General features: G+C 40.6%; 1 protein-coding gene across 5 annotated transcripts in view; it reads left to right on the top strand.

The window, feature by feature from the left end:
• The window catches only part of LOC125461266 (protein FAM110B-like), an 80,481-nt gene extending 56,365 nt beyond the window's left edge, over nucleotides 1–24,116 (top strand). The window contains exons 1-4 of one of the 5 annotated variants that reach the window (XR_007249453.2): nucleotides 1,685–1,778; nucleotides 2,430–2,518; nucleotides 19,139–21,066; nucleotides 23,941–24,116. Coding sequence is in view for 1 of the 5 variants with exons in the window: in XM_048549825.2 (XP_048405782.2) it covers nucleotides 19,361–20,353 (993 nt within the window). In the remaining 4 variants the exon portion in view is untranslated. The other 4 variants (XR_009446931.1, XR_007249454.2, XR_007249455.2 and 1 more) reach the window with 4 other exon arrangements.
• The last annotated feature ends 485 nt before the right edge of the window (nucleotides 24,117–24,601 follow it).

Below are 24,601 nucleotides of genomic sequence, written 5' to 3'. Positions count from 1 at the left end.
ACCATCCAGGCTAATAAAGATGCCTCCCCACCTTCAAGCTATGTACCAGAAGGAGCAGAAGGTTCTGCATGATAAAACTTTAGGGAGAATTTTTTTTCAGTATCTTTTTAATCAGTGGTTAGGAGTTATTTAACAGCTGTGTCATTTTGGTGTACAAACTTCATGTACCAGCCTGTTCATAGTTGGTAAAGACAGCATGCCGCCGCAAATCGACATCAAGGCCCTGCAATGTTTATACATTTTTCAGCTAGGTTTGCTTTATTCAAACAGGCTCTTCCCAGGAAGATTTTCTTTGCACAGAAGGACACAAAGAATGTAATTCTCCCAATTTGCATTGCTTGGATGTGTTTGCATAGTCATTAAAACCTTGAATGAAATAAAAAAAACAAATGGTACTGAGATCATGTTTCCGATGAATAGGTTGGTGAATCAAGCTGCTTTACTCTTGCCCTACAGCACAGCATTGTTTACATTCTGTTTGGAAATATCATTCTGTACATGGTCTCTTATTAACTCTTTGAGAGTTTACTCATTATATTAAGCTGTTATTACTGTACATAAAAGTTACTGGTTTAGATCAAATTTCTCTACTATTTTGGTTAAAACATTATGTATTTGTTCAAAGAATGTTAAACTTTTCACTAATATAACATTAAGTATTCATATAATAATTATCATTCCCAGTAATTTTCAGACATTTATGCTATAAGGCTTTCTGATGTATCTTTTTCTTTGCACATTTTTTGGATCTGTTGCAATGCTTGATTACATAATTGTTTCACACCCCATTGACATGAAATAGGTATGCTAAAAGGAAAAGTTGCCATAATGTTCCCAGACTGCTCTCTCATTAGACAGAAATGACTAGTGGTGGTTTAACCTGAAGGTCACCATGCCTCAGGCAAGGGAGAGGTTGAGAATGAGAACCCTTCATGGTAACCATGGCTAGTGTGGGAATTGAATCCACTTTGTTGGTATTACTCTGCATCAGAGAGCAGCTGTCCAGCCAACAAGCTGAGAGAGGAAAAACTGACCTAGTGAATATCTTTGCTTTCCACGGTTATCCTAGAGCAGTGGTCAATTTTGCAACGTGTAACAGCTCGTGGTACTTGATGTACTCTGGAAAATTCTTGATGAATGATTAAAATTCTATCAGATTCGCTGAACGGTGTCGTTTGGAATTGAGGAAACAAAGGCTGAGGAAAAGTGTTTTACCGGGGACATGGCCATGGAGGTGAGCAGTTGGGCCCAACAATAAAAACTGTTGCCTCGGATATAATAATGGTCAGGTTCTTCATATCTCTGATAGCAGTAGTGCTGTGTAAATGCAGTTTACTGCTCTGTAATAATGAACATTCGGAAGTAACGCACCAAGTATTGAATTGTTTTCCCACGGCCTAACGTATCCATCCTCAGTTCTAATTTAAGAATTAATGGTCGACCCTACAAAGCGACAGCCTGGGAGAGCACTGACATTGCTTTGCTTCTGGGTTCTATTTGGGTGCCGAATATTCAGGTGCACTGTGACAGCTGCTCGGCTTTTGGAGCGTTGCCGTGTTTGTTCAGTATTTCACAATTTGCATTTAGATCATCAGCTACCAGCACATCCTTTTCGGCCCCTTACATGATGAAGAAGGGATGAGTTGTCTCTGCGGAAACAGCTTGGTCACACCCACTTGTTGTGAAAGTAGTGCCACAAGCTGCTTCTGTGGATTACCTTTCAGCCAAAACATTCATTAAAATAATCGAAGAGGACCTCACCGCACTGACTTCAGATGGTATTTCTGAGGCGTATTTCAATAATCTCAATCTTTTCTTGTTAAACGAATTTGTTGCCTTTTTCAAATGCGGTAATACCCCACTCAATACTAATTACTGAGGTTATCTCTACGAGTGCCTGGCTTCTATGGAGCAGCTGAGGTCGTTAAGAAATCAGCTTCTCTTCAGCCTGGCACCAGTTAAAGATACATCTGACATGGGCAACTCTTTCTAGGGGAGCGGACCCTGGATTTAGGAATGCGTTGTTCTCGTCAGCACCTTGGCATGAAAACCCAACAAAAAATGGGTAGTATGTATGTATATGTTTAAAAAGCTCTACCTGCGCTGTTGTCCAAATAAAATCTTACAGGAGAAATCGGATTATTTAGAAAAATATTTTTTTCATAGAACTACCTCCCCAATTTGAAATTTCACGGCGGAGGGCTGTATGGATAGAAGTGGCAGGAAGGATTGCATCAAACGTTTATTCGATGCGCAAAGGAGATCAGCCTGGTAAAAGCTCTGGTGAATGAAGTGATTGAAAGAAAACCAGAAAAAGAAAGAAGTAGCGGATGAGAAACTAAAGGCTAGGCTTTTGAGCTCCTCACCCTGGGGAAGCAGTGTTCCTGGATCCCAACGTGCCACTGACAATGAATTTGCTCTCTCTTTAGGAATACAAGGCGCAATTGGGAAACGAGTAAGGTTCCAGTGTGACTATCTTGCTATTGTTTGAACACTGCACAATCAAACATTGAGGGCTGTAAGTATGCGAACTTGAAAGAGTTAATGTTGTATTAGATTGCTGCCCCGCCCACAGAATTACAGGAAATGAGTTCTTTGTCAGACGAGTGCAAATGAAACCAGTCCAGACAAGGTGACAGTTGAGAAGTGGCTGGTGAGGGTGAGGCAATCTGGAGCTTGCAGTTTCAGATTTTAGCATAGAGGTCCTTCGGCTGAAGTTGTACAATCAGCTCCACGATCACAGATCCCCGCAGACTGAAGGAATAAAAGGAGTCTTTTGCAGGTAAGTTACGTGCACAAGGTCCCCCCCCGCCCATGTTTAATATCTCTCAATTCCAATACGTAAGGTAAGTCAACAATTTAAAATAAAACTTTTACACTGTATAAGTGTTTAATTTTATGCTGAATTTGTATTTTTCTTTTCCTTATCACTTCTCTACTACGAGTAATATCTTGCGGAAGGCGGATAGGAAGTATTCAGAGGCCCTTTGGTTTCATACTCAAATCATATTCTTTCTGTGTAGGAGGTAATTTATGGACAGAGTATGGAGGGCTATTTTCTGGGAGAGTGAGTATGGAAGGCTTTTTTTTTTGGAGGGACAATGAGGCTATTTAACTGCGGGAACGACCATCCCGACTACTCGAAATCAAGCCGATTGCTTCCGTGTGATGGGTGTATCGCGACCGAAGGACGCCTTCTTTAGAAATGCATTTGGAGTTTCACTGTATCCAGTACACAGACAAAATATTTCCCTCAGGTGTCTGCCCACTCAACTAAAGTTGATCTAAATGGCTAGTTCTTCATCGAACAGTAATGAAATCTAGGGTATTCGTACACATAATGCGGTCTGGCATTTAAGTACTGCATACTACTGGGGGAGAGCTGCATTGTTGGAAGTACAGTCTTTCAATGAAACACTGAACCAAAGTTGATTCCTTCTAATGTGCCAACACAGGGTGGACCTGGAACAACACACCAGGTCAGACAGCATCAGAGGAGCAGGAAAGTCGACGTTTCGGGTCAGGACCCTTCTTCAGAATTTGATCCCAGACCTGCTGTGTTCCTCCAGCTCCACACTTGATTTCTGACTTCAGCATCTGCAGTTTTTACTTTCTCCAAGTGACTTATAGCCTGACTGCGAAGCTGCTTCCAGGGATGCCTACCTTGAAGAAGTTATCCCTCTCCCTCTGGCAAAAACCTCAGTGGATCTGTCTCCTACTGCAACCCACTGGCAATCTCCTCCATATCTCTGTTGCCTGACCTGCTGTGTTTCCTCTAGTTCCACACTATATTGACTGATACCAGAATGTGCAGTCCTAGTTCCTTCCAATGTGCTTTCAGCCAGTGTGTCCTGACAATTCTTTTGCTAATAAGTGTCACCATCTCTTTTGATTATCTTCACTTTGCAGTATATGGGATGCTACTGTGTCAACACTGGCTGCCCTACTCTTCATACTAGAGCAGAAAGGGGTCAGTTAGCTGTTGGCTGGACTACTGGTTTTTGATGCAGAGTGATGCCAACCACATTGGTTCAATTCTTGTACCAACTGAGGTTATGATGAAGGAGGCTCCTTCTCAATCTCTCCACTTGTCTAAGTCATGGTGACCCTCAGGTTAAACCACCACTAGTTATCACTCTCTAATGAGAGCAGCCCTATGGTCCGTTAGGACCAATGCAACTCTCACTTAAAAGGACATTTAATTGACTGTAAAATGGATTTTAGTGTGCCCATAGGTCATAAAAGGCATTCTACTAAATTCAGACATTGTCTTGTGTTTTCTTCCCCCCCCCCCCCCATCCTTGTAAAAACATTTCACTTGATCTTTTAAAAGGCAGTTTGTGCCTGATATTTTCAGTAGTTTCCCATTTTTAAAAAAATCTTAGATCCATTAAGTTTCAAAGCTGGTCAATTCCAAATACTTTACCAGAACTTTAATCTATAAATGGACGTATAATAATAGAGTATTACTTTGTGTCTCTGGTCATCGAGCATCTATCTACTCAAATCCCATTTTGCAGTTCTTGACCCATAACCTTGTATGCTATGGATTGCGAAGTATCCATCTAACAACTTCTTAAATGTTGTAATGGTTCCTGCCTCCACTACCCTTTTGGGTTGTGATTTCCAGATACCCTTGTGCCAACCATTGGGTAAAAATGTTTCCCTTTAAATTGCTGCTAAACCTCCTATCCCTTACCTTAAATCTATGTCCCTGGTTAATGAATCCCTCCCTGCCAACTAAGGAGAAACATTCCCTCCTTTCTACACAACCTGTGCCTCTTTAGATTTCAATCAGGCCTCCCCTCAGTCTCCTTTTGCTCTGAGGGAAACAACCCCCAGTCTGTCTCTCTTTTTAATCTCAGTCTGACCTCTCTTTGCAGCTGATTGGCTCCTGACCAGTGAAGACCCTGATGAATCTCCCCAAAATGCTCTTCAGATCAGTTATACCTTCATTGTAGTGTGGCTGTCAGAACTGCACGCAGTAATCCAGCAGTGGCCTAACAAGTGTTTTGTACAGCTCCGTCATAATCTCCATACTCTTCAATGCTTTAACTAATAAAGGCAAGTACTCCGTATGCCTTCGTAACCACTCAATCCACTTATTCTGTTGCCTTCAAGGATCTATACGTACAGACTGAGAGCCATCTGATCCGCAGTACTTCCTTTGGCCCTACCATTCATTGTCTACTCCCCTGCCTTGTTAATCCTGCCATAAAATCTCCCATCAGATTTATCCAGGTTAAAACAGTGTTCTGCCCATCTGATCAGCCTATCTATATTGTCCTATAGTCCAAGATGTGCCTCCTTGCTATTTACCACACAAGCAACTTCTGTCATCTGTGAAACTACTGTTCTAACTGTCTAGATTGCTCATGCACATTACAGACAGCAAGGGACCCAGCACTAGATCCTGCAGTAAACCTTTGGACACAGGCTTCCAGGCACCAAACAGCCTTTAACTAGCTAAGCAAATTTTTGATACAAATTGCTAAATTGCTCTGGATCGCATAAACTTGACCTGTTCCCCATGTAAAACCTTATCAAAAGCCTTTCTGAATGCCATGTAGACTACATCAACTGCTCTATTCACATCTACACATCTAGTCACCTCCTCAAAAAAAACTGCAGAAAACAATATGTTGAGAAATGTCAAAATGTTCTGGGAGTCATTACACAACTTTGTGTTTGACCTGTATTTCACATAAATTATATCCTTATGTTGTGCTACACTAAGACAGCATGAAAAATGTTGGCTGCTTCTAATCCAGCAAAAGACACAATAACTTCCAGTAAAACACAATTAGATGGCAGTTTAACCACAGGTCTGTTAAAGAAAATGTGGTAAATTTTGTTTTGCAGCAGTTGATATGAGTAATCTTTAATGAAACCAAGAAGTTCTGGAACTATTGAACAAATCTACCACCATTTGTGAACAGTTTCATGTTACTGATCTGTCGTCAGAACTGTTTCTTCAGCAGATCAGTTCTGATGAAAGGTCACTGACTTGAAAAGTTACCTCTCTTTCTCTGGCCATTAATGTTGCCAGACTCCCGGGTGCTTCCAGCAGTTTCTATTTCTGTGTTAAGTTTGTAATGTTTTAGTTCAGGTATTTAAAGGTCCTTGTAACCTAGAACAAAGAAAATTACAGCACAGCGACAGGCCCTTTGGCCCTCCAAGCCTGTGCCGATCGAGATCCTCTGTCTAAACCTGTCATCTATTTTCTAAGGGCCTGTATCCCTTTGCTCCCTGCCCATCCATGTGCCTGTCCAGATACATCTTAAAAGACAGTATTGTGTGTGCGTCTGCCACCTCCGCTGGCAACGTGTTCCAGGCACCTACCACCCTCTGTGTAAAGAACTTTCCACGCATATCTCCCTTAAACTTTCCTCCTCTCACTTTGAATTCATGACCCCTAGTAATTGAGTCCCCCACTCTCGGCGGGGTGGGGGGGGGGGAAGCTTCTTCTATCCGCCTTGTCTGTATCCCTCGTGATTTTGTAGACATCAATCAGGTTCCCCCCTCAATCTCTGTCTTTCTAATGAAAATAATCCTAATCTACTCAACCTTTCTTCATAGCTAGCGCCCTCCATACCAGGCAACATCCTTGTGAACCTCCTCTGCACCCTCTCCAAAGCATCCACATCCTTTTGGTAATGTGGCGACCAGAACTGTGCACAGTATTCTAAATGTGGCCAAACCAAAGTCTTATACAACTGTAACATGACCTGCCAACTCTTGTACTCAATACCCTGTCTGATGAAGAAAAGCATGCCATATGCCTTCTTGACCACTCCATTGACCTGCGTTGCCACCTTCAGGGAACAATGGACCTGAACACCCAGATCTCTCTGAACATCAATTTTCCCCAAGACTTTTCCATTTACTGTATCGTTTGCTCATGAATTAGATCTTCAAAAATGCATCACCTCACATTTGCCTGGATTGAACTCCATCTGCCATTTATCTGCCCATTCTGCAATCTATCTATATTCTGCTGTAATCTCTGACAGTCCCCTTCACTATCTGCTCCTCCCACCAATCTTCGTGTCATCTGCAAACTTGCTGATCAGACCACCCATACCTTCCTCCAAATCACGTATGTATATCACAAGCAACAGTGGCCCCAGCACAGATCCCTGTGGAACACCACTGGTCACAGATCTCCAATGTGAGAGACCCCCTTCCACTACTACTCTCTGTCTCCTGTGTCCTAGCCAGTATTTTATCCATCTAGCTAGCACAGTGATCAGTTTTGTAGAAATTAACTGGGCAGACTTGCCATTCAAAATTTGTCCTAATGAGGCTTTTCAGAGAAAAGTCACAAACTAGTGTTTGCTTCTATTTCTTCTTAAATTCAGACAATAATTTGCACCATTGTTTACAAGGGAATCTGTGTCCATTTAGCTGAAGAATTTGGCTCTAGGACACTACCCTGAGCAACTCTTGTATGTACGCATCGGGAATGAAATGATTGACCTCCCACAATCATGAACGTCTTCCTTTTGTACTAAGTATTATCCCTAACACAACAAAATTTTTCCCTTCATATCTATTGACTTCAGTTTAGTTAGAGCTCCTAGGCTGCCTCAAATGCTGCCTTGATGTAAACAGAAGTTGCTGCTACCTCACCCCTTGAATTCAGCCCTTTTGTCTGTGTTTGGTGCAAGGCTTTAATGGAGTCAGGTGCTGGCAGAAACCAAGCCGAATGTCAGAGAGCAGGTTCTCACTAAGTGCCACTTTTTAGCACTGTCGAGGACACCTATCACTTTGCTGAATTAATGACTTAAAGAATGAAGTTAGAGTGCATAGCCTGGAAATCAGGAGGGATGGGGTTATAGAACTGCACACTCTTTAAACATGTATTCTTGGGAAATATGCGTATTTGACACAACCAGCATTTATTGTCCATTCCTACTTCTTTTTGAGGAATTGGAAGTAAACACCTGTTGCAGTCCATAGGGTGCAGGTATGCCCCAGTGCTGGTTTTTAAAAAAAGGAGTTCCAGGTTTTTGACCAGTGTTAGGTATGAGAATTGTGACTTTGTTCCAACCAAGGGTGGTGTGTGACTTGCAGGTGAACTTAGAAGTAATGGTGCTGCCATATTGTCCTTGTCCTTTTTAGATGGTAAAGGTCAGCAATTTCAAAGGCTTGTTAAAGAAAGCTTGGTGAATTGCTTCTATAACACGATGCAGAGCTGGATGAACACAGCAGGCCAAACAGCATCAGAGGAGCAGGAAAGCTGACATTTTGGGCCTAGACCCTTCTGCAGTGTGCATTGTAGATCATTCAGATAGCTGCCATTCTATGCCAGTGGTAGAGGGAGAGAACACTTAAGATTGTGTGCTTGTTCAGTAGGTGTTTTACCTTGAACGATGTTCAGGTTCTTGACTTGCTGAAGCTACATTCATCCTAAAAGCAGTTGTTATGTAGCATAGCAAAGTCTAATTACAAAATTATTTAAATAAATGAGTAGCTAAGCGAAGGATACTGGGGCAATTATTTATTATTGATAAAGTTCCAGAACTCGGAGATTAGTGAGGTTAGAGAGGGAAAAAATAAAAACATGAATTGTTCAAAAAAAAGCCAAAGATTGTACATTTTGTTCAATCCTAAATCTGGGCGGGCATGTTACTAATGAGGGCTTATGTTGAGCAGTGGTATTGTCCCTACCTCTGGGCCAGAAAGCCTGCATTCAAGTACACCATTCCAGTTGTATGCCATAATACGTCTGAATAGATTGATTAAAAATATGTTCATGTTAGTAAGGTGCCAATTTTCATAATTCTAACTGTATCTATATTTGCAACAAACTCCTCAGTCATATCAAATAGGACGTTCACCAAGTCCTTTGATAAAATGTACTATTTTTGTATGCATTGGGAATGAGGTATGCATGAAAATGTATTGAACGTGTATTGAAAAAGATCTTTTGTAAAGACCAAGGACCATTTATTTCAAGGTAAAACAGCAACCTTTATAAAGGACATAGAAGAGTAGACATAATTGGATGCAGTAGGACCACAAAACATACAGCAAGCAGCTTGCTGCTAATCCATTTTCGAAACAGACTCACTCACCCTCCTTGCACCAGCATAAGATCACTCCCACCATATCCCTTGATCCTCCTAGAAAGAAGTTGTACAATTTCTGGAATAGTTTAATGTTCAGCCTTTTAAAACTGGTGAGCGGCAGTGGAGCACTGGATAATTATAAATATGATGTTCAAAAATGAAAATGGTCCTCATTGTTAATTTTGTGCTCTGCCTATAAGTAAATTAGATCATTAAAATTCATATTTGTATTTTTTAATATACTGAAACTTATTAGATAAAATATTAAAATAAATTCCATGATTTCACACTCTATTTAAGGACCTGTGAATCAATGAAAATATTTTGATCTTACTGCTGTGTTGAGCACAGCATAGCATTTTACCTTTTCTATAAATAAACATTTGCATGTTTCGGAGGAATAGTGAATAAAGGCATTACTGAATGTTATAAACTTTTTCATTTCATGGTGGATTGGAGTAAGTATTATTTGAATGAGAATGAATTTGCTAAGTTACTGAAATAACTCCACAGAGGCTGGTATCCTGCAACCAAGCCACGCTTTATTTATATGTAGAGAGTCCTTGACACCGATTCAGCCTCCTCAGAGCCAGCTCTGAGTGAACAGGATGTCTGATATTCCTGTTTTTTTTTTAAGACAGGTTGACAAATGGAGATTTCATCCTTAAATAACTCCAAGGAGGCTGGTATCCTGTCACCAAGTCACTCTTGATTTATTCGTGCACAGTACGTGGACTCTGACATGCTTGCTCAGAGCCATTCCCTGAAATGAGGAGAGATACTCCTTTTTTTATGTCAGCCAGGTCTCCCTGATTGGACCAGATTAACAACCCCAATCAGGAAACTCATATTCTTTGAGGATCACTGGCTCGCCTCCTTAAATCACCACACTTATGACATAACATACTGCATCAAATAAACTTAATAAGAATTATCATTTTATTGAGACAGAATTTAGAATATATGTTCAATGCAGAATTATTTTATCTCTCCGCTTTCATGATCTTTTGCTTTGCTTCTACCTCGTGTTCATCAAGTTTGAGGTTCAAAGATATCTTCATCTTGCACGTTTGCAACTTTTATGTTTGCCCCACAAACTGAAGATACAGTTATTAACATATTCCCATTCTGAAACAACTATTTCTTGATCAATAGTTTGAAATGCTGTTGTTAGAATTGATTTGAAACAATGAAATCATGTCAGATTCATTGCATGACCTATTTTCAAACCTTTAATTTTTTTAATTGGTCTAACTGAGAACAGTAATATGTAAATTGGATTAGTCTGAATTATGAGGACAAATTGGATGGATTAGACTCATTCCCTAATGTGTCAGGATTTAATGAAAGTATTTGTAATAATTAAAGCCACTTATGGGCTGAATAGAAAATAACTGTATCCTCCAGAGAAGTTCAGGCAAGAAGGATAACCTTAAAACTAGAGTCCAGTCATTCAGAGGTGATGTCAGGAAGCAATATTTCTCACAAACAGGTCTGGAATTTGGGCCTGGTCCACCCCAAAATCTGTTGAAGCTAAACTAAATAAAGTTTTCAAAATTCAAATTTGTAGATTTTTGTCAGGTAACTGTATTAAGGGAAATGATACCAAGGCAGATAAATGAAGTGAAATTGCATATTATTCATGATCTACCTTAATGGTAAAGCAGGCTTAAGGAGCTGAATGGCCTATAGTATGCCTCTTGCTGTGACACTGACCAGGTAAATATGCTCATTAGCAATAATATGCAACTCAGTGAATAAAATGTAACATTGAAATAGCCATCGGCTGGACTTCAACTTTACTACCACAGTTAACTAAGTAACAGTTATCCCTTAAAAGTGAATTTATTTAGTAACTGATGAACAATTCTGCAGAAAATATGAAGTAAAAGAATTTAATATCCATCTGTGATTATTTATCTTCTCTAAAGGGATTGTCCAGAGGGTAAGCTTTAATGCAAGATTTATGCTTTATAATTTTAATAGCACTTAGTTTGGGAGTGAGAAGCTGAAACACACCACCAATCTTAATTCTGTTCTTGTGACTGCAGGATTTATATAGCTGAGCCATTGCATCTTATGGAAACACTCAATGCTGATGATGGAACAGTAAACACTAGTGGTGGTTTTATGAATGTTATGATGAAAGGCATGAATAAATAGAACTTTCAGAGTTTGGATTTCTAAAATAGTGGCAAATGAAGGTGGTTATTTTTCAAATGGGATTTTAAAAAATAACCATATCAGGTAGTCCTTCCAAAGCAGTGATCTAATCCATTATGTGTCAGAGAACAGGGACCCTTTTGGAGTTTTAATAAAAGATAATTTTTATTGCGATTGTTTGATCGGCTGGATAAATATGGTTCAGGATAATCCAGAAACTGACAAAACCAAGAGACTGAAAAAAAAATAGGCAGTTTGGAAGAGACCTGACTGGAGTCAGAAGCAAATACAGTTTTTCTCTTAAGAAGAAATATATTTTAGCTCAAGAAAAGCACAGTGACATCAGTATAAATGTTAACCTCGTTCACCTTCCAAACATAAGAGTTTGGTTAGTAATGCGCAGGTCATTAGAAGCTGAGAAAATCTAAGCTCTGTTTTGTCTGTATTCATGTAAGAAGATTTTACAATGCTTTGAAGAGAACTAGGGAGAATTATTTAAGTTGAACTTAAAAGTTTGACATACAGGGTAATCACTGCAGATTTTATTCTCTATAATGGATGCTGTCAGGAAATGAGGTGAGTCTTTGTTTTGCTGTGCAGTTTAAAATCTTTTAAACATTTTCTATTCAAAGATTTTTTTTTCTTTGTTGTTAGTTTGTAATACATCTGTTCGTTAAAGAAACTGCAGTCTAATGTGGCCAACAGATCAACTAAATTCAGAAAAAAACACATGATTTCTCAAGCTAGATTTCATTCGGAGCTCTGATTCATCTGCAGAGAGATCACAGGAATTTCAGGATGAGGTGATTAACTTCCCAGGTTCAAGATAATCATTAATCACTATTCTGACATTGTTACCTGCCACTTCTCTTTCCAAGCGTGGACATTATCCTGCTGTAGACTGTTATGAGTTGCTTTGTATTGGAAATGTTATGGGTGGCGTTGAGCACTAGGAAAAAAATCAATAAACAGCCCTGATCCTGAGCTTGTGCTATTGGAAGCTCATCAGTGAAGCAGATTAAGATGGCTGGGTGATGATATATCCCTGAGAAACTCCTGGAGTGATTTTCTTCCTTCATATCTTCAAAGAAGTGGAGGATGTGTCTTATTTATGATCATTGTTTTTCATCAAGGTGTCAGGTTTGGATCACAGATGCTGAATCAGAAGATTGTGAATTCGAGCCCCATTCCATAGGTTTGAACATAATTTAGCCTGGCACACTGTTGTTCTTGCCCAGTACTGCACTAATGTCAAAAATCCAGTTTTTCACGTGAAAATAAGGCCTTAGGCAGACATAAAAAATTCTGCAGCGCAATTTGAGAATAAGCGTGGGAGGATCCTTGGTGACCTGGCCAACACTTGTCTCTCAACCAACACCCAAACTGTGTCACTAGTTTTGCTGCTATATTCAAATTGACTGCTGCATTGCTACAACATTGTCTACACCTTTAAATGTATTTTGTTGGCTTTACAAAGTTTGGAGTAAATAAAAGGTAGTATATAAATGCAAGTTAGTTTTTTCTGTTAACACTATAGAAGTACTACTTCAAGTGTGTTTGCTCCAGCTTAGTTCTTGGAAAATGTCATTATTTTATATTGTCATCAGATATTAGACCTATACTTGTCCAATTTTCGATGATTTGATTTATTATTATCACATGTACCAAGATACAGTGCAAAGTATCATTTTGCATACTATCTTAAACAAAGAACATAGAACATTACAGCACAGTACAGGCCCTTCGGCCATCGACGTTGTGCCAACCTGTCATACCGATCTGAAGCCCATCTAACCTACACTATTCCATGTACGTCCATATGCTTGTCCAATGATGACTTAAATGTACTTAAAGTTGGCGAATCTTGTCTCACTTTTAAGTATATATATATTAAATTTACCTGCATTCTAATCTGAAACTTCAAGTAGCCAGGGATTTTGCCATTCAAATAAGTAGTGAAGTAGGAAAACCCAGAATATTACTTCAAATTAAGCCAAGAACGTAGAATCAATGTGCAGGAACTTAAATTGACTCATTCTCCTGAGGGCTGTATTTCATAATCCTGGATTCTGCTGCACTCTCAGCTTGAGATCAATGTTGGGGGTGGCGGGGCAGGAGTCTGTTTGTTGTCTCTTTGACTTTGTACCTCTGCCATTGTCTCTTTCTAGTTTTCTATTTCTGTCTCTTATTGAAAGACTGCAATATTCATTATTACATTTGTTATTGTAAGTTTTACATTGGGCAGACATTCTAGGTTTCTTTTGTTTAATGTTTCATTAGGGAGCATTTATTTAATTTTTGGCACACTGCAACTAATTGGTTCTGTCCTGACTTGCCCATTTCCATAGCAGCCAACACAGACATAACGTGACTTTGAAGGTATAGAACAGTGTCCTGATGCATTCAATCTTTGCTGTTCCAGTCTAAAATGATTACTTCATTTTGATTTTGCAAGAACAACAAATATAATAATAAGAAACATTTTAGGTTTGACATTAATTTATTAATGTACCCTGAATTTCTTCAAAGGAAATTTGGTTAACATGTCTTCATACAAATGCTAAATGGTTTCTGAAATAACTCCACAGAAGCTAGTATCCCATCACCAATTCACCCTCTTTTCACTCATGGAGACTCATTGGTCCAGCTTCCCCAACGCCAGCTCTGAGTGAACAGAATCTCTGACACTTCTGTTTTATATCTGTCAACCAGGACCCTCTGGCCCAGAATAACAGTCCCAGTTAGGAAATTCATAATCTGAGATCGACCTGGCTGACTTCATTACAGCCACTATTTCTCTCCCCTTCTAAGTCCAAGGACATAGGCTGGTTCTTTTTCTAGTAGATTCTCCTGGAGCAGTGTGTAAAGTACAGCCTGCCTCTTGCCTCCGGAACATCTCAGAAGAAATTCATTCTCCTCTTTGGGCAGCAAAGGCACTGAGGTGGCAACACACCTCACAATCCGAGGTAGACAGCATATTTCCAATGCTTGATAGAAAGAGAGAACCCACAGGTTCCAGGACACACAGAAAGGTAGTCGAGGAGCCAGGCATGTTTGCACCACACCGTTTGATTTTGCAGCTGTCAAATGGTTTGTGTGTCTGTTCAGGACCATGGCTGGATCTGACCTCACATCGACCATGCCTCTTATCCATGCAAGAGATTCCTGTGGTTCCTACACAAAACTTTGTCCCCTGTCTGTCTCATTTAGTGGATCCTTGAGTCCAGCATCAGCAGTCCTGATGCTGTTGCACTTTCTCTCCCCCAGATCCTCAGAAAATCAGATTTACCTGGTGTGAAGTCTTCTCCCCATAATAGTATGACCTCCTGTATTGTGATTGGGAGTCTCTGGGTCCAAAAAGGTTTCAATTCTGGTTGCCCTTTTTGGCTTCCCTCATCACTACTAGCTGTTTCAGTTTTGCCAGGAACAGATCTTTCTAATATTGTCAGCTGTTACTGGAACTGTGACCAGAAAATATAAAACAATTACAGACTCTTCCAATGACAGTACCACTGATGGTGTGTCTGCCAGTGGGAGGAGGCTCAAGGCATTCGCATATGCTACTTGGCTTCCTGGAAGGTGTTCAACTTGTAAGTATATGCGCTTAATATTAGAGCCCACCACTGAATTCAGCCTGAGGCTATTGGCAGCATTGTCTTGCCCTCTTTAAGTAGATCTAGCAGGAGTTAGTGATCTGTCTCTATTACATATTTACGTTCAGAAAGTTATTGGTGGAACTTCCCCAACTCCAAATAAGACCGCCAAATCTTCCTTCTCTATCTGGACATATTTATGCACTGTATTAGCCAAAGTAGTGGATGCTTATGCTATTGGGCACTCCTCTCCATTGGGCCACCTATGAGCTAATATTACCCTGATGCCACCTGGAGAGGAATTACATGCCAATACCAGATCTTGCCTGGGATCATAATGTGCCAACACCTGAGAGGATGATAATAGTTTCTTCACTTCCCGAAAAGCTATGGCTTGGCTATGCGACTGTTTCCAAGGCTGACCCTTCGAGTTGATGCAAAGGTGCCAGGATGGAGGCAAGGGTTATGTATGAACTTTCTGTAATAATTCACCAGCCCAAGGAAAAGCCTAAACCCTGGTGCAGACTTGGGAGCCGGGACATGTTTGATCATCGTCATTTTATCTTCAATGGGTATAAATCCATAGGTCACTTAGAATGCCTGGAACACATTTGTTCCTTCTAAGTCATACACCTGCCGGGAAGAAATGTCTCAGGACTATGTCCAAGTTCTCTAATGCTCCTTATTGGTCTTCCCTTTTATTAGCACATCATCTAGGTAAATAGCAACCTGGGGTAGACCTTGTGAAATGTTCTCCATTGGCCACTGAAAAATTTCACAAGCTGACAATTCTCCAAATGGTAGTCTCATACATTAGTACAAACTTTGGATATTAATTGTAGCATAAATCTGAAAATCTTCATCTAACCGCAATTGCAAGTATGCATGCCTTATGTCCAGCTTTGTTATGGACAGATACCCTGCCAGCTTTGAGTATAAACTCTGTATGTTAGGGATTGGGTATTTAACCAGCTGAGAAAAATGGTTTACCATTTGTTTAAAATCCCCTCAAAAGCTAACTGATCCATCAGACTTCACAGTCGGTTCACCCAATGCTGCCCATTCCACAAACTGGACTGGTTTAATGATTCCTTCTGATTTCTGCGTCTACTTTTGCCTGTAAGACCAATGGGACTGGGTGGGCCTTGCAGATCCATGGAATTGAGTCCTGGTTAACATGCCAGAGGGCCTTGTCTCCTTTGGTCCCTAGATTTTCCTGATAAACTTCAAGAATTTAATTAGGACTTCACTCTGGTAGCTATTTTCTGATCGAAAAAATCGAACCAATCTTGTTGAATCTTTCTCAACCGATTTTTTTTGTTTTTGTTCCCCTCCCTGCAATCAAGCTCAGGCCTGAACCTTTTACCACAATCAGTGGTAACTGAAACAGCTGCTTCTCATTAGAGACCTAGAACTGAAGTGGTACACTTGATCTGTAAAGGTTCCCCACTATGGGCTCTCAGCCAAGCTGACAGCTTGCACAAATGTTGGAATCCAGAGTAAATTTTGTTGAAGACTGGTTCTGTGATCATAGAAACAGCTGCATCATTATTGACCTTCAATCGAACTGGGTGACCATTTAACCAGACATTTGTTTTGATTGGTTCTGATTTGGAAGTTGCTAAGCAATTTAAGTGTTCCAAACCAGATGTAGGTGGACTTTCCAGGGTGTGCACTCTTCTGGATACCAGCCTTAAGTTTTTAAACTCCATTTGGGTCTAGTGGGATTCTTTTGCTGCCTGGAGTCCACATTCTGGCAGCAACTACAATGACTTGCCAACCCAGAGCCTGAAGAAAGTTTTACTTGTTTGGCTGAGGTTTAGTTTTATTTTGGGGTTTTGCTGTGGATAGACCAAGAGTTTCTCTGTTCAGGATCCATACAAGGATTCTGGGTAATCCAGTGTTGGAGAATGGGGGAGAAACATTGTAGCTGTGAGAGGTTTTTTTTTGTGATGTATTTCCAGTGTTGAAGCTGATCTTCCCCAAATTTTTGGAGCAGTTATCTATTATTTTATAAGCTGATGCATTATTTTGGAACTTTGGGTAAAAAGAGATCAATAGAACAGAACTTTTTAAAAAGTAGTAAGAGAGAGAGAGAAGGTACTATGGAGATGAAACAACCAGCAGTGAACCTGCACAGCTGATTGTGTCTGCTTCTTAGTTTCAAGTATCTCTGGACATCGGAGTTCATTATAAGAATATGAATGGGAAGGGTTTAGTGATATGGCCAAGTGTTGGCAAATGGGAATAGATTAATTTAGGACATCTGGTTGGCATGGACAGATTGGACCAAAGGGTGTGTTTCTATGCTGTACAGCTCTGACTGTGTTTGTCTTGAGTTAGGCTGTTGCAACTGCCTTTAATCAAGTGGTGTTCCCCAAGCTCAGTCAGCCTGGCGAGGGTGTCCACTTGCATTTGAATATCCTGCAACTCCAATGTTCCACTTGCCACATTTCCTAATGATAAAGCCTGTTGTAGTGCCAGTATGACATTCATTTGAGTTTCAGCTACAAAGCACTTTTGCATTGTTACCTCATTAATCTCACTCTCATTGCCACTGACATAACTCCACAGGGGTCATTATCCCATCCACAGGTCACCCTTTTACGCTTGGAGAGTCTTTGACCCTGATCCAGCTACCTCTAGAGCCAGCTCTGAGTGAACAAAACCTCTGATATTCCTGTTAATATCTGTCTGCCAGGGCTCCCTGATAGGATCAGATTAACAGTGCCAATAAGGGAACTCATTCTATGAGGTCCACCTGGCTGACCTTGATACAATCAGTAAAATTTCAGCTTAGTCAAAAATACATACCAGCTTATTGTCATTTTTGCTCTCTTCAAAAGCATTATAGCAAAGTTAATCCATAAAAGGCACAGACTGAATAATTGAAGAACAATGAGGCCTTCACCTTACAGTTAGAGAACTTGGGGCCTGCTTTTATCAAGTATACAGTATCCTGTGAAGCAGCAGTAAACCACCGTGAGGGAAAATCTTTAGGGACACAGCAGCTCTGTCCACCCTGCCCAGTCCCATGCCTCTCACTTGTATGCAGCAAAAAGAAAGAACAGCAGCAGCTTTGGTGGAGGTAGAGTATGAATAACAATTGTTTATGATGGTGCACTTTATAATACAGTTGACAACCGGAATGTCATTGATCTTTGTGGAGGAGAATCCAGGCCACTGTATCAACTAGAAGTGAACAGTGCAAGTTTTTGAATCCTTCATTGACCCAATTTCACTAATGAGTAAAAGTTGATGACATAGATTCTTTTGATTCAGACAAATGCCTTCTCAAGATTAATGAAGATGCCCTCACCCCAAAGTTGTGCTTGTTTTTTTTTAAACCCACTCGGAGGAAATAGGACACTGTCAAAAATGTTATCCGTTGAGTAATGCAGTAAACTGAGGCCCTGTCTACCCTCATGGATGTCTGTTAATTATTCCAATTATGAAAAAAAATTACAAGGCAGTTTGCCAAGCTAACCTGCCCAGTATCTGGTATTCTATTACCATTAGTAAATTAATTATCTGGCTATCTGTCTTGGTACAAATTCAGCGAGGTGCTTCCTACATTACCGCGGACACTGCTTCAAAAAAAAATATATCATTGGTCGTAAAATGCTTTAGAACGTTGAGGTTGTGAACGCTTAACAATGCAAGTTCGTTCTTTGCATTAATTGACTTGCACACGTTTTCATTTCCTAACCTCTGTCTCTCACTGGGAAACCCCTGGAGATTTCATCAGCTGTCTCGGGTGAAGGGTTTTTTTAAGTGGAAAGCATTGCACTCAGAACTTGTTTTCAGATCACAACGGGAGCTGCGTGCATAATGTGTGAGCACTTTTTTGCCATTTCACGACGTCGTTCTGCCAAATTTCCATCACTGCTTGTATTGCCGTGTTAGTATGTGAAGGGGTTGCTCACTAACCTCCCTGCTATTGCTTATTTTCAGTTACTCCGTGTGCCTGGTGGGTATTGGCCAACTTCCTGGGGGATCTACTCCTGGGCTTGGGAAAAGCAGCCACAGGCAAGTCTGGGCTGCGCTGAATCAGTTGGAGGTTATCTCCAACTGCTGATACTTTTAGATGTTTAACACTTCAAGTCGTGTTACAGGTTATTAAAGTATACTAATCGAGAAATCCATGACATTGACTCGTTACAGCAGGATAACGTGAACAAAAGGCGCAGGCTCGAATGAGCCTGTATTAAAGTTAAATTGGATTTGGCTGAACCAGCGTTTGGGATTTTGGGCTTTTTTTTCGGAAATTGAAGCTTAAATTTCATCTCATTTTTCACTGTCTTTCAGAATAGTGGCGACGTTCACAGGACTGTATAAACAGGAAGCAAGTTAAACTAGGGGAATCCTGCCAGTGATCAGACCTGGTGAAATTACATTGGGATTTTCACTGCTGTTTTCAGCCTGTGTTGGAGGGAGACTGACCCTGATGCTCCACTAACACTGAGCAATTTGTGAATACTTAGCCTCAGTCTCTGGTTACCGCGAGGAGAAAGTGATTAAAAGCAAGAAATGCTGAAACAAGTGTCTGGGCCTCCCACTTTCACCTCGGCGATTCCGTTCCGGATCCTGAACAAGGGACCCGATTATTTTCGAAAGCAGATGGAGAGCAGCAACAGGAAGCCGAGTGCGGTAGAGCGCCTGGAAGCTGATAAACTAAAATATGTGAAGAGCCAGAAAGTAGCGAATACCCGTCAGGAGCCAGTAAAGGCGAGCGAGCCGGTCCTGTCCCCTACCATTAGGAGGAGCCTTCACAGCCCCAGGAAAGCTGCGAGTGCTGGAGTCCGCAGGACAGAGAACACCGATTGGAGGGGAGCCCTAAACCTGGAGACTCTGAGAAACCTCATTTATGAGGCTCCAAACGCACCAGGCAGCCAGGCTGATCCGGGGGAGGGGACCCCCGACTGTAGCCCAGGGAAGCTGCCGCGCTGTGGCCACCCGGAGCCGGGGGAGAGGCTGGGAGCTGAGCTGCACTCCAGCAGCGTGTTGGTGCCGCCTCACAACGCAGCCGTCCGGAGGGTGGATGTCCGTCCCAATGTCAGTAGGGCCGGCTGGAGACCAGCGTGCCCCTCCGTGGTCAGGTCCAGGCTATCCTCCGCTGCCAGCTCCAGGGGCTCGCCGAGGAAAGCCTACCCCGAAGCGGTGGCCCGGCCACAGCTCTCCCTGCACCGCTCCAAGTCAGACCTGAGCGACCGCTATTCCCGGGTCAGTGCCAACTTGGAGCGATTCTTCAACTACTGCGGCCTGGACCCAGAGGAACTGGAGAGGATGGAGATAGGGGAATGTTTGGCCCGAGCCAGCTCTGATATCGTATCCCTCAAGCTGTACAGCGCTAGCAACCTCAGTTCGGAGTACAACCGTTCCCAATACAGCAACGTGATTGAGGAGAGGGCGAACGAACGCATCCCATATGGCATCTCCATCATTGAGCGCAATGCCAGGGTCATTAAATGGTTGTACAGCTGTAAGGAAGCCAAGGAGTCTCAGAGAGTGTCACCCGTATAACGAAGGAGGTCCCGGGACAACGGAGAAGGAACAAAGTCCTTAAAAAAAATTCCATGATCTTGTCTTTGATAAACTCATAATTTCATTGAGACAATGAAATTTAAACTACTTGCTACGTACTGCCACCTACTGTGTTTAGTGGTATGATATATTTTAAAGGGCTGACGTGTTTGGAGAGTTTAAACTGTGAAAATAAAGACTCAACAAATTGAAAACTTCAAACAGTATATCGCAGCTTGCTGAGTATCAACTGAATAGAATTGATGTAATTTAGTTCAAAAACATGCTGAAGATCTTCCATTAAATATGTGACTGAATCTACCACTAAACCAAAAATAAGGACCATGTTTTTATGCCAGATTTTTTAAATAGTTAAACCAGGCAAAAAATATTCAAGGAATATGTACACATCTACTTCTATTTGTTAAGTTTTTTTTTAAAATATTAAAGCCTAAGAGTAGTAAGTAAAATAGCGCATTTGAAAGTTTGTAGTAGGTCCATTTCAGTTTAAGCCTTGGGTACAAAGTCTTAATTCAAATGAATTGTCTACTCCAAATGTTTCTTCATCCCTATTTCAGATAGGCTTTGCTGTACTTCCGTTTCCAAGCAGTGGGATGTTATTTTCCTATCAGTGGTATAAATGTCATACTTTATCAGGATTAAGGATCACCAAATACTGGTACAGTCTGCCACGTACATGCATCTCATGAGAGGTTAGTTTTGTTGTTTCTGTACCTTTGTTAATTTTGTAAATAAAGTCTGCAATTTAATATTTTGTTACTGTTTTAAATTAACTGTCAATAAATGTGGGTTCCAGTGTTCAATATTTTGTTTCATCTTGCTGATTATACTTAAATTCTGTGCAAAGGTAATTGGGTGTTTCCATTTTAAGCACCATGCATTAATTGTCTAAATTCAGCCTTCCAATTCAAGGCAACATGATATTACACAATAAGTAAATACTGTCTTTATTAATGCTCAATAAAATGTCTGATTTCTCTTTAGTGGAGTAAGGAAGACTCCTTGGATCTTTAAAATAGATCAGGCAGAACCTACATATGGAAGTCCCAAGCCATTTCTGACATCCCATTTTTATCTGGAAGGTGCAGGATGTGATTCACTCAGGCAGAAAACTTGTATGTAGTAGACTGATTTTAAAATGATTGAGTTCAAACAGACTCCACTTCGGCTAGTCCAAAGAACTTAGTTTGGAATGTAGAAATCATTAATTGATGGAGTAGATTTAAATGTTTTTGAAATGCAGATAATGTCTATTTAAATGTCATGATCTGCTTTTTTTAAACTCCCTGCTCTTTAATCATGAAAGTCAAGCTATCAATAAAATACTGACTTGGAAAGAAAACAGAATTATCTAGAAAAACTCAACTGGTCTGGCAATATCTGTGGAGAGAAATCAGTTAAAATTTTAGTTCCAGTGATCCTCCTTCAAAACTTAGTTGGACTTCAGTACTTTAGTTGGACTGCTTTGACAGACAATCTGGAATAGGTGAGAAAAAAAATTCATACAGTCTCAAAGTCAGTCTTCCTTGACATTTCCTAGGGGCTATTATTATGTATTTATGAATGCTCAGCTGCATTTTAAAGTGTGCAATTATCCCAGTAGGAAGTTTCTGAATTCTTCATGATTGGAATCTAAAGAAGCCATTAAAAGCTTAGTTGTTATTCATGTGAAGTATCATTAGTAATTTGTTTATTTAATATAGTAACTACCTGAGATTCTTTTTAAGAGTTTAAATGGGTATTTTGCTCACTGTTGAATGTGTATGACTGAGAGCTGTATTGGACAGTTCGATGTTTATTTTTTCAATTTCCACATCTGAGATCTGCCCATAGTGGATACTGGGTGTGTGGAGCTGGCATAGCAGGGGGCATAATGAAGCAGGGATGTGGGCTGAAATCAGAGCTAGCTTGGAGTTTGAACGGGTGTAGTAGGGATAACAGCTTAAGTAGAGACCATGAACAATGGAGTCATAGTCATACAGCATGGATACAGACACTTCGATCTAAGGGTCTGTTTCCATGCTGTATGATTCTAATGACTCTTGTCCATGCTGATCATGTTCCTAAACAAAACTCGTTTGATTTGCCTGTATTTGGCTCTCATCCATCCAACCTTTCCTGTTCATACTTTTATCCAAATGTCTTTAAAATATTTTAATTGTACCTGCACCTACCACTTCCTCGCAGTTCATTCCACACATGAATCACTCTCTGTATAAAAAAAGTTGCCCCTCATGTCCTTCTTAAACTTTCTCCTGTCACCTTAAAGATATGCCTTCAGGTTTTGATCTCCCCCAGCCTAGGGCCATGCTATTCACCTCAGCTGCCCCCGTCATGATTTTATAAAACTCCACGGTCATCCCTCAACCTCCAGTGCTCCATTGAAAAATGTCCCAGCCTATTTTTATATTGTAACCCTCCATTCATGGCAACACGCTGGTAAATATTTTCTGAACCCTTTTCCAATTTAATGAACCAGAACTGCACACAGTACCCCAGAAGAGGCCTTTCCGACATCTTGGAGCTGGGTGGGAGGCAAGAGAATACCTTGGAGAGATAGCAGTAGGGCTAGGGCTAGGGCCTGCCAACTTCTAAAATGGGGACTAATTTCTAGAGAACTGAGAGAAGCCTTCTAACCAGTCTATCTTGGCAAGCATCTGCCCTTGTGGCCACCCAAGATCTGCTCCCAAGCCTGGGAGGCCTAATTTCAAACCTGACCCAGAAAATTTGTGACTAATAGGATCCTTTAAGTGAAAACAGTCTGCCAAGTTGAGAAATTATCTATTCAAACTACCGCCCTGGGTCGTTTTTTAAAAAAAATCCAACCCAAAGTGTCTGCTTTAGAAAATATTTGATGTGCTTGAAAGTACAGGATCAATAATCCAAAGTACAAGAATTGTACATCTCACTGTGATAATTTGCAAATTTTAATTCAGTTTGCAAAATCTGGATTTTAAAAAGCTGGTGTCAGCAAAAATGGCATAAAGCGGTTTGCCTGTTGTTGAAACCAAGCAGGTTCACTCGTGCCTTTTTAGTTTAGAAAACTTGCTGTTACCCTTTCTGTGAATCTAGTGAGTATGAGGTGCAGATCAATTGGTAATACCCATGTCTTGAAATCATAAAGTTCTGGGTTGAAGCTTCTATCCAAGGTTTGAGCACAATATCTAGGCCGACAATCCAGTGTGATACTGAGGGAGTGCTGTACTGTCAGAACTATTGTCTTTCAAATGAGTGAAATGAGAAATGGGATGTAAATGACTTCAAATCACTATTTTAAAGAGAAAATGGAGGAATTAGCCCTAATATCCTGACTAACATTACTCTATGAACTAACATCACTGAATCAGATTATGTGGGTATTATCACATTACTGTTTGTAGAAGTTTGCTGTATGCAAGTTGGCCGCTGCATTGCCTCTATTATAACGGTGACCCTTTTTCAGAAGCACTTTATTGGCTGTAAAACTGTTTTGAGATGTCTGATGTTCATGGCGAATGCAATTCCTTTCTTTTTCTGAGGAAAGGTCACAAGACCCGAAATGTTTAACTGATTTTTTTTCTTTGCAGATGCTGCCAGACCTGCTGATCTATTCCAGCAGCTTCTGTTTTTGCTCCTTTCTTTTTCAGTTTGACACCAACATATTTTGATTCTTGACCATCCTGCAATTGCCTACCTAGCTATTCAGTTGTTGGAAAAGTTTTATCACCGCGTTCTCTAGGCAACCAGGGATTGTCAGTAAAAAGTGACCTCTCCAGTAATGTCCAAATCGAGGTAATGCAAAGATGGATTCCATATAGGTATATAATGTCAGACTATCTATCTAAAAACCAAAAGAACTGTGAATGCTGTAAATCAGTAGCAAAAACAGAAATTGCTGGAACAGATCAGCAGGTTTGGCAGCATCTGTGGAGAGAAATTAGAGTTAGCATTTCAGGTCTGGTGACCCTTCCTAAGAACTGAAGGTGGCTCGGAAAATTCCTGTTTTTATGCAGAAGATAAGGAGGTAAGGAGTAAATGATAGGTGGAGAAAGAGCCCAAAGAGAGGAGAACAGTTGGGCAGACAAAGGAGTGGATAACAATCTGCCTAGGAGGGTGAAAGGCTATTAATGGAGACTATTAGTAGCTAACAATGGGTTGTGAATAAAAGCAGACTATAATATAACAGTCTAGTGTGTGGGTGTGGGTTCTAGGACAGAGGAGCATTCAAGTCTAAAAGTTATTGAACTC

This window comes from Stegostoma tigrinum, chromosome 19 (genome assembly GCF_030684315.1).
Source record: "Stegostoma tigrinum isolate sSteTig4 chromosome 19, sSteTig4.hap1, whole genome shotgun sequence".
Lineage (NCBI taxonomy): Eukaryota > Metazoa > Chordata > Chondrichthyes > Orectolobiformes > Stegostomatidae > Stegostoma > Stegostoma tigrinum.
The sequence above is the reverse complement of the archived record's forward strand: the minus strand, read 5'-3'. Positions and strand labels throughout refer to the sequence as shown.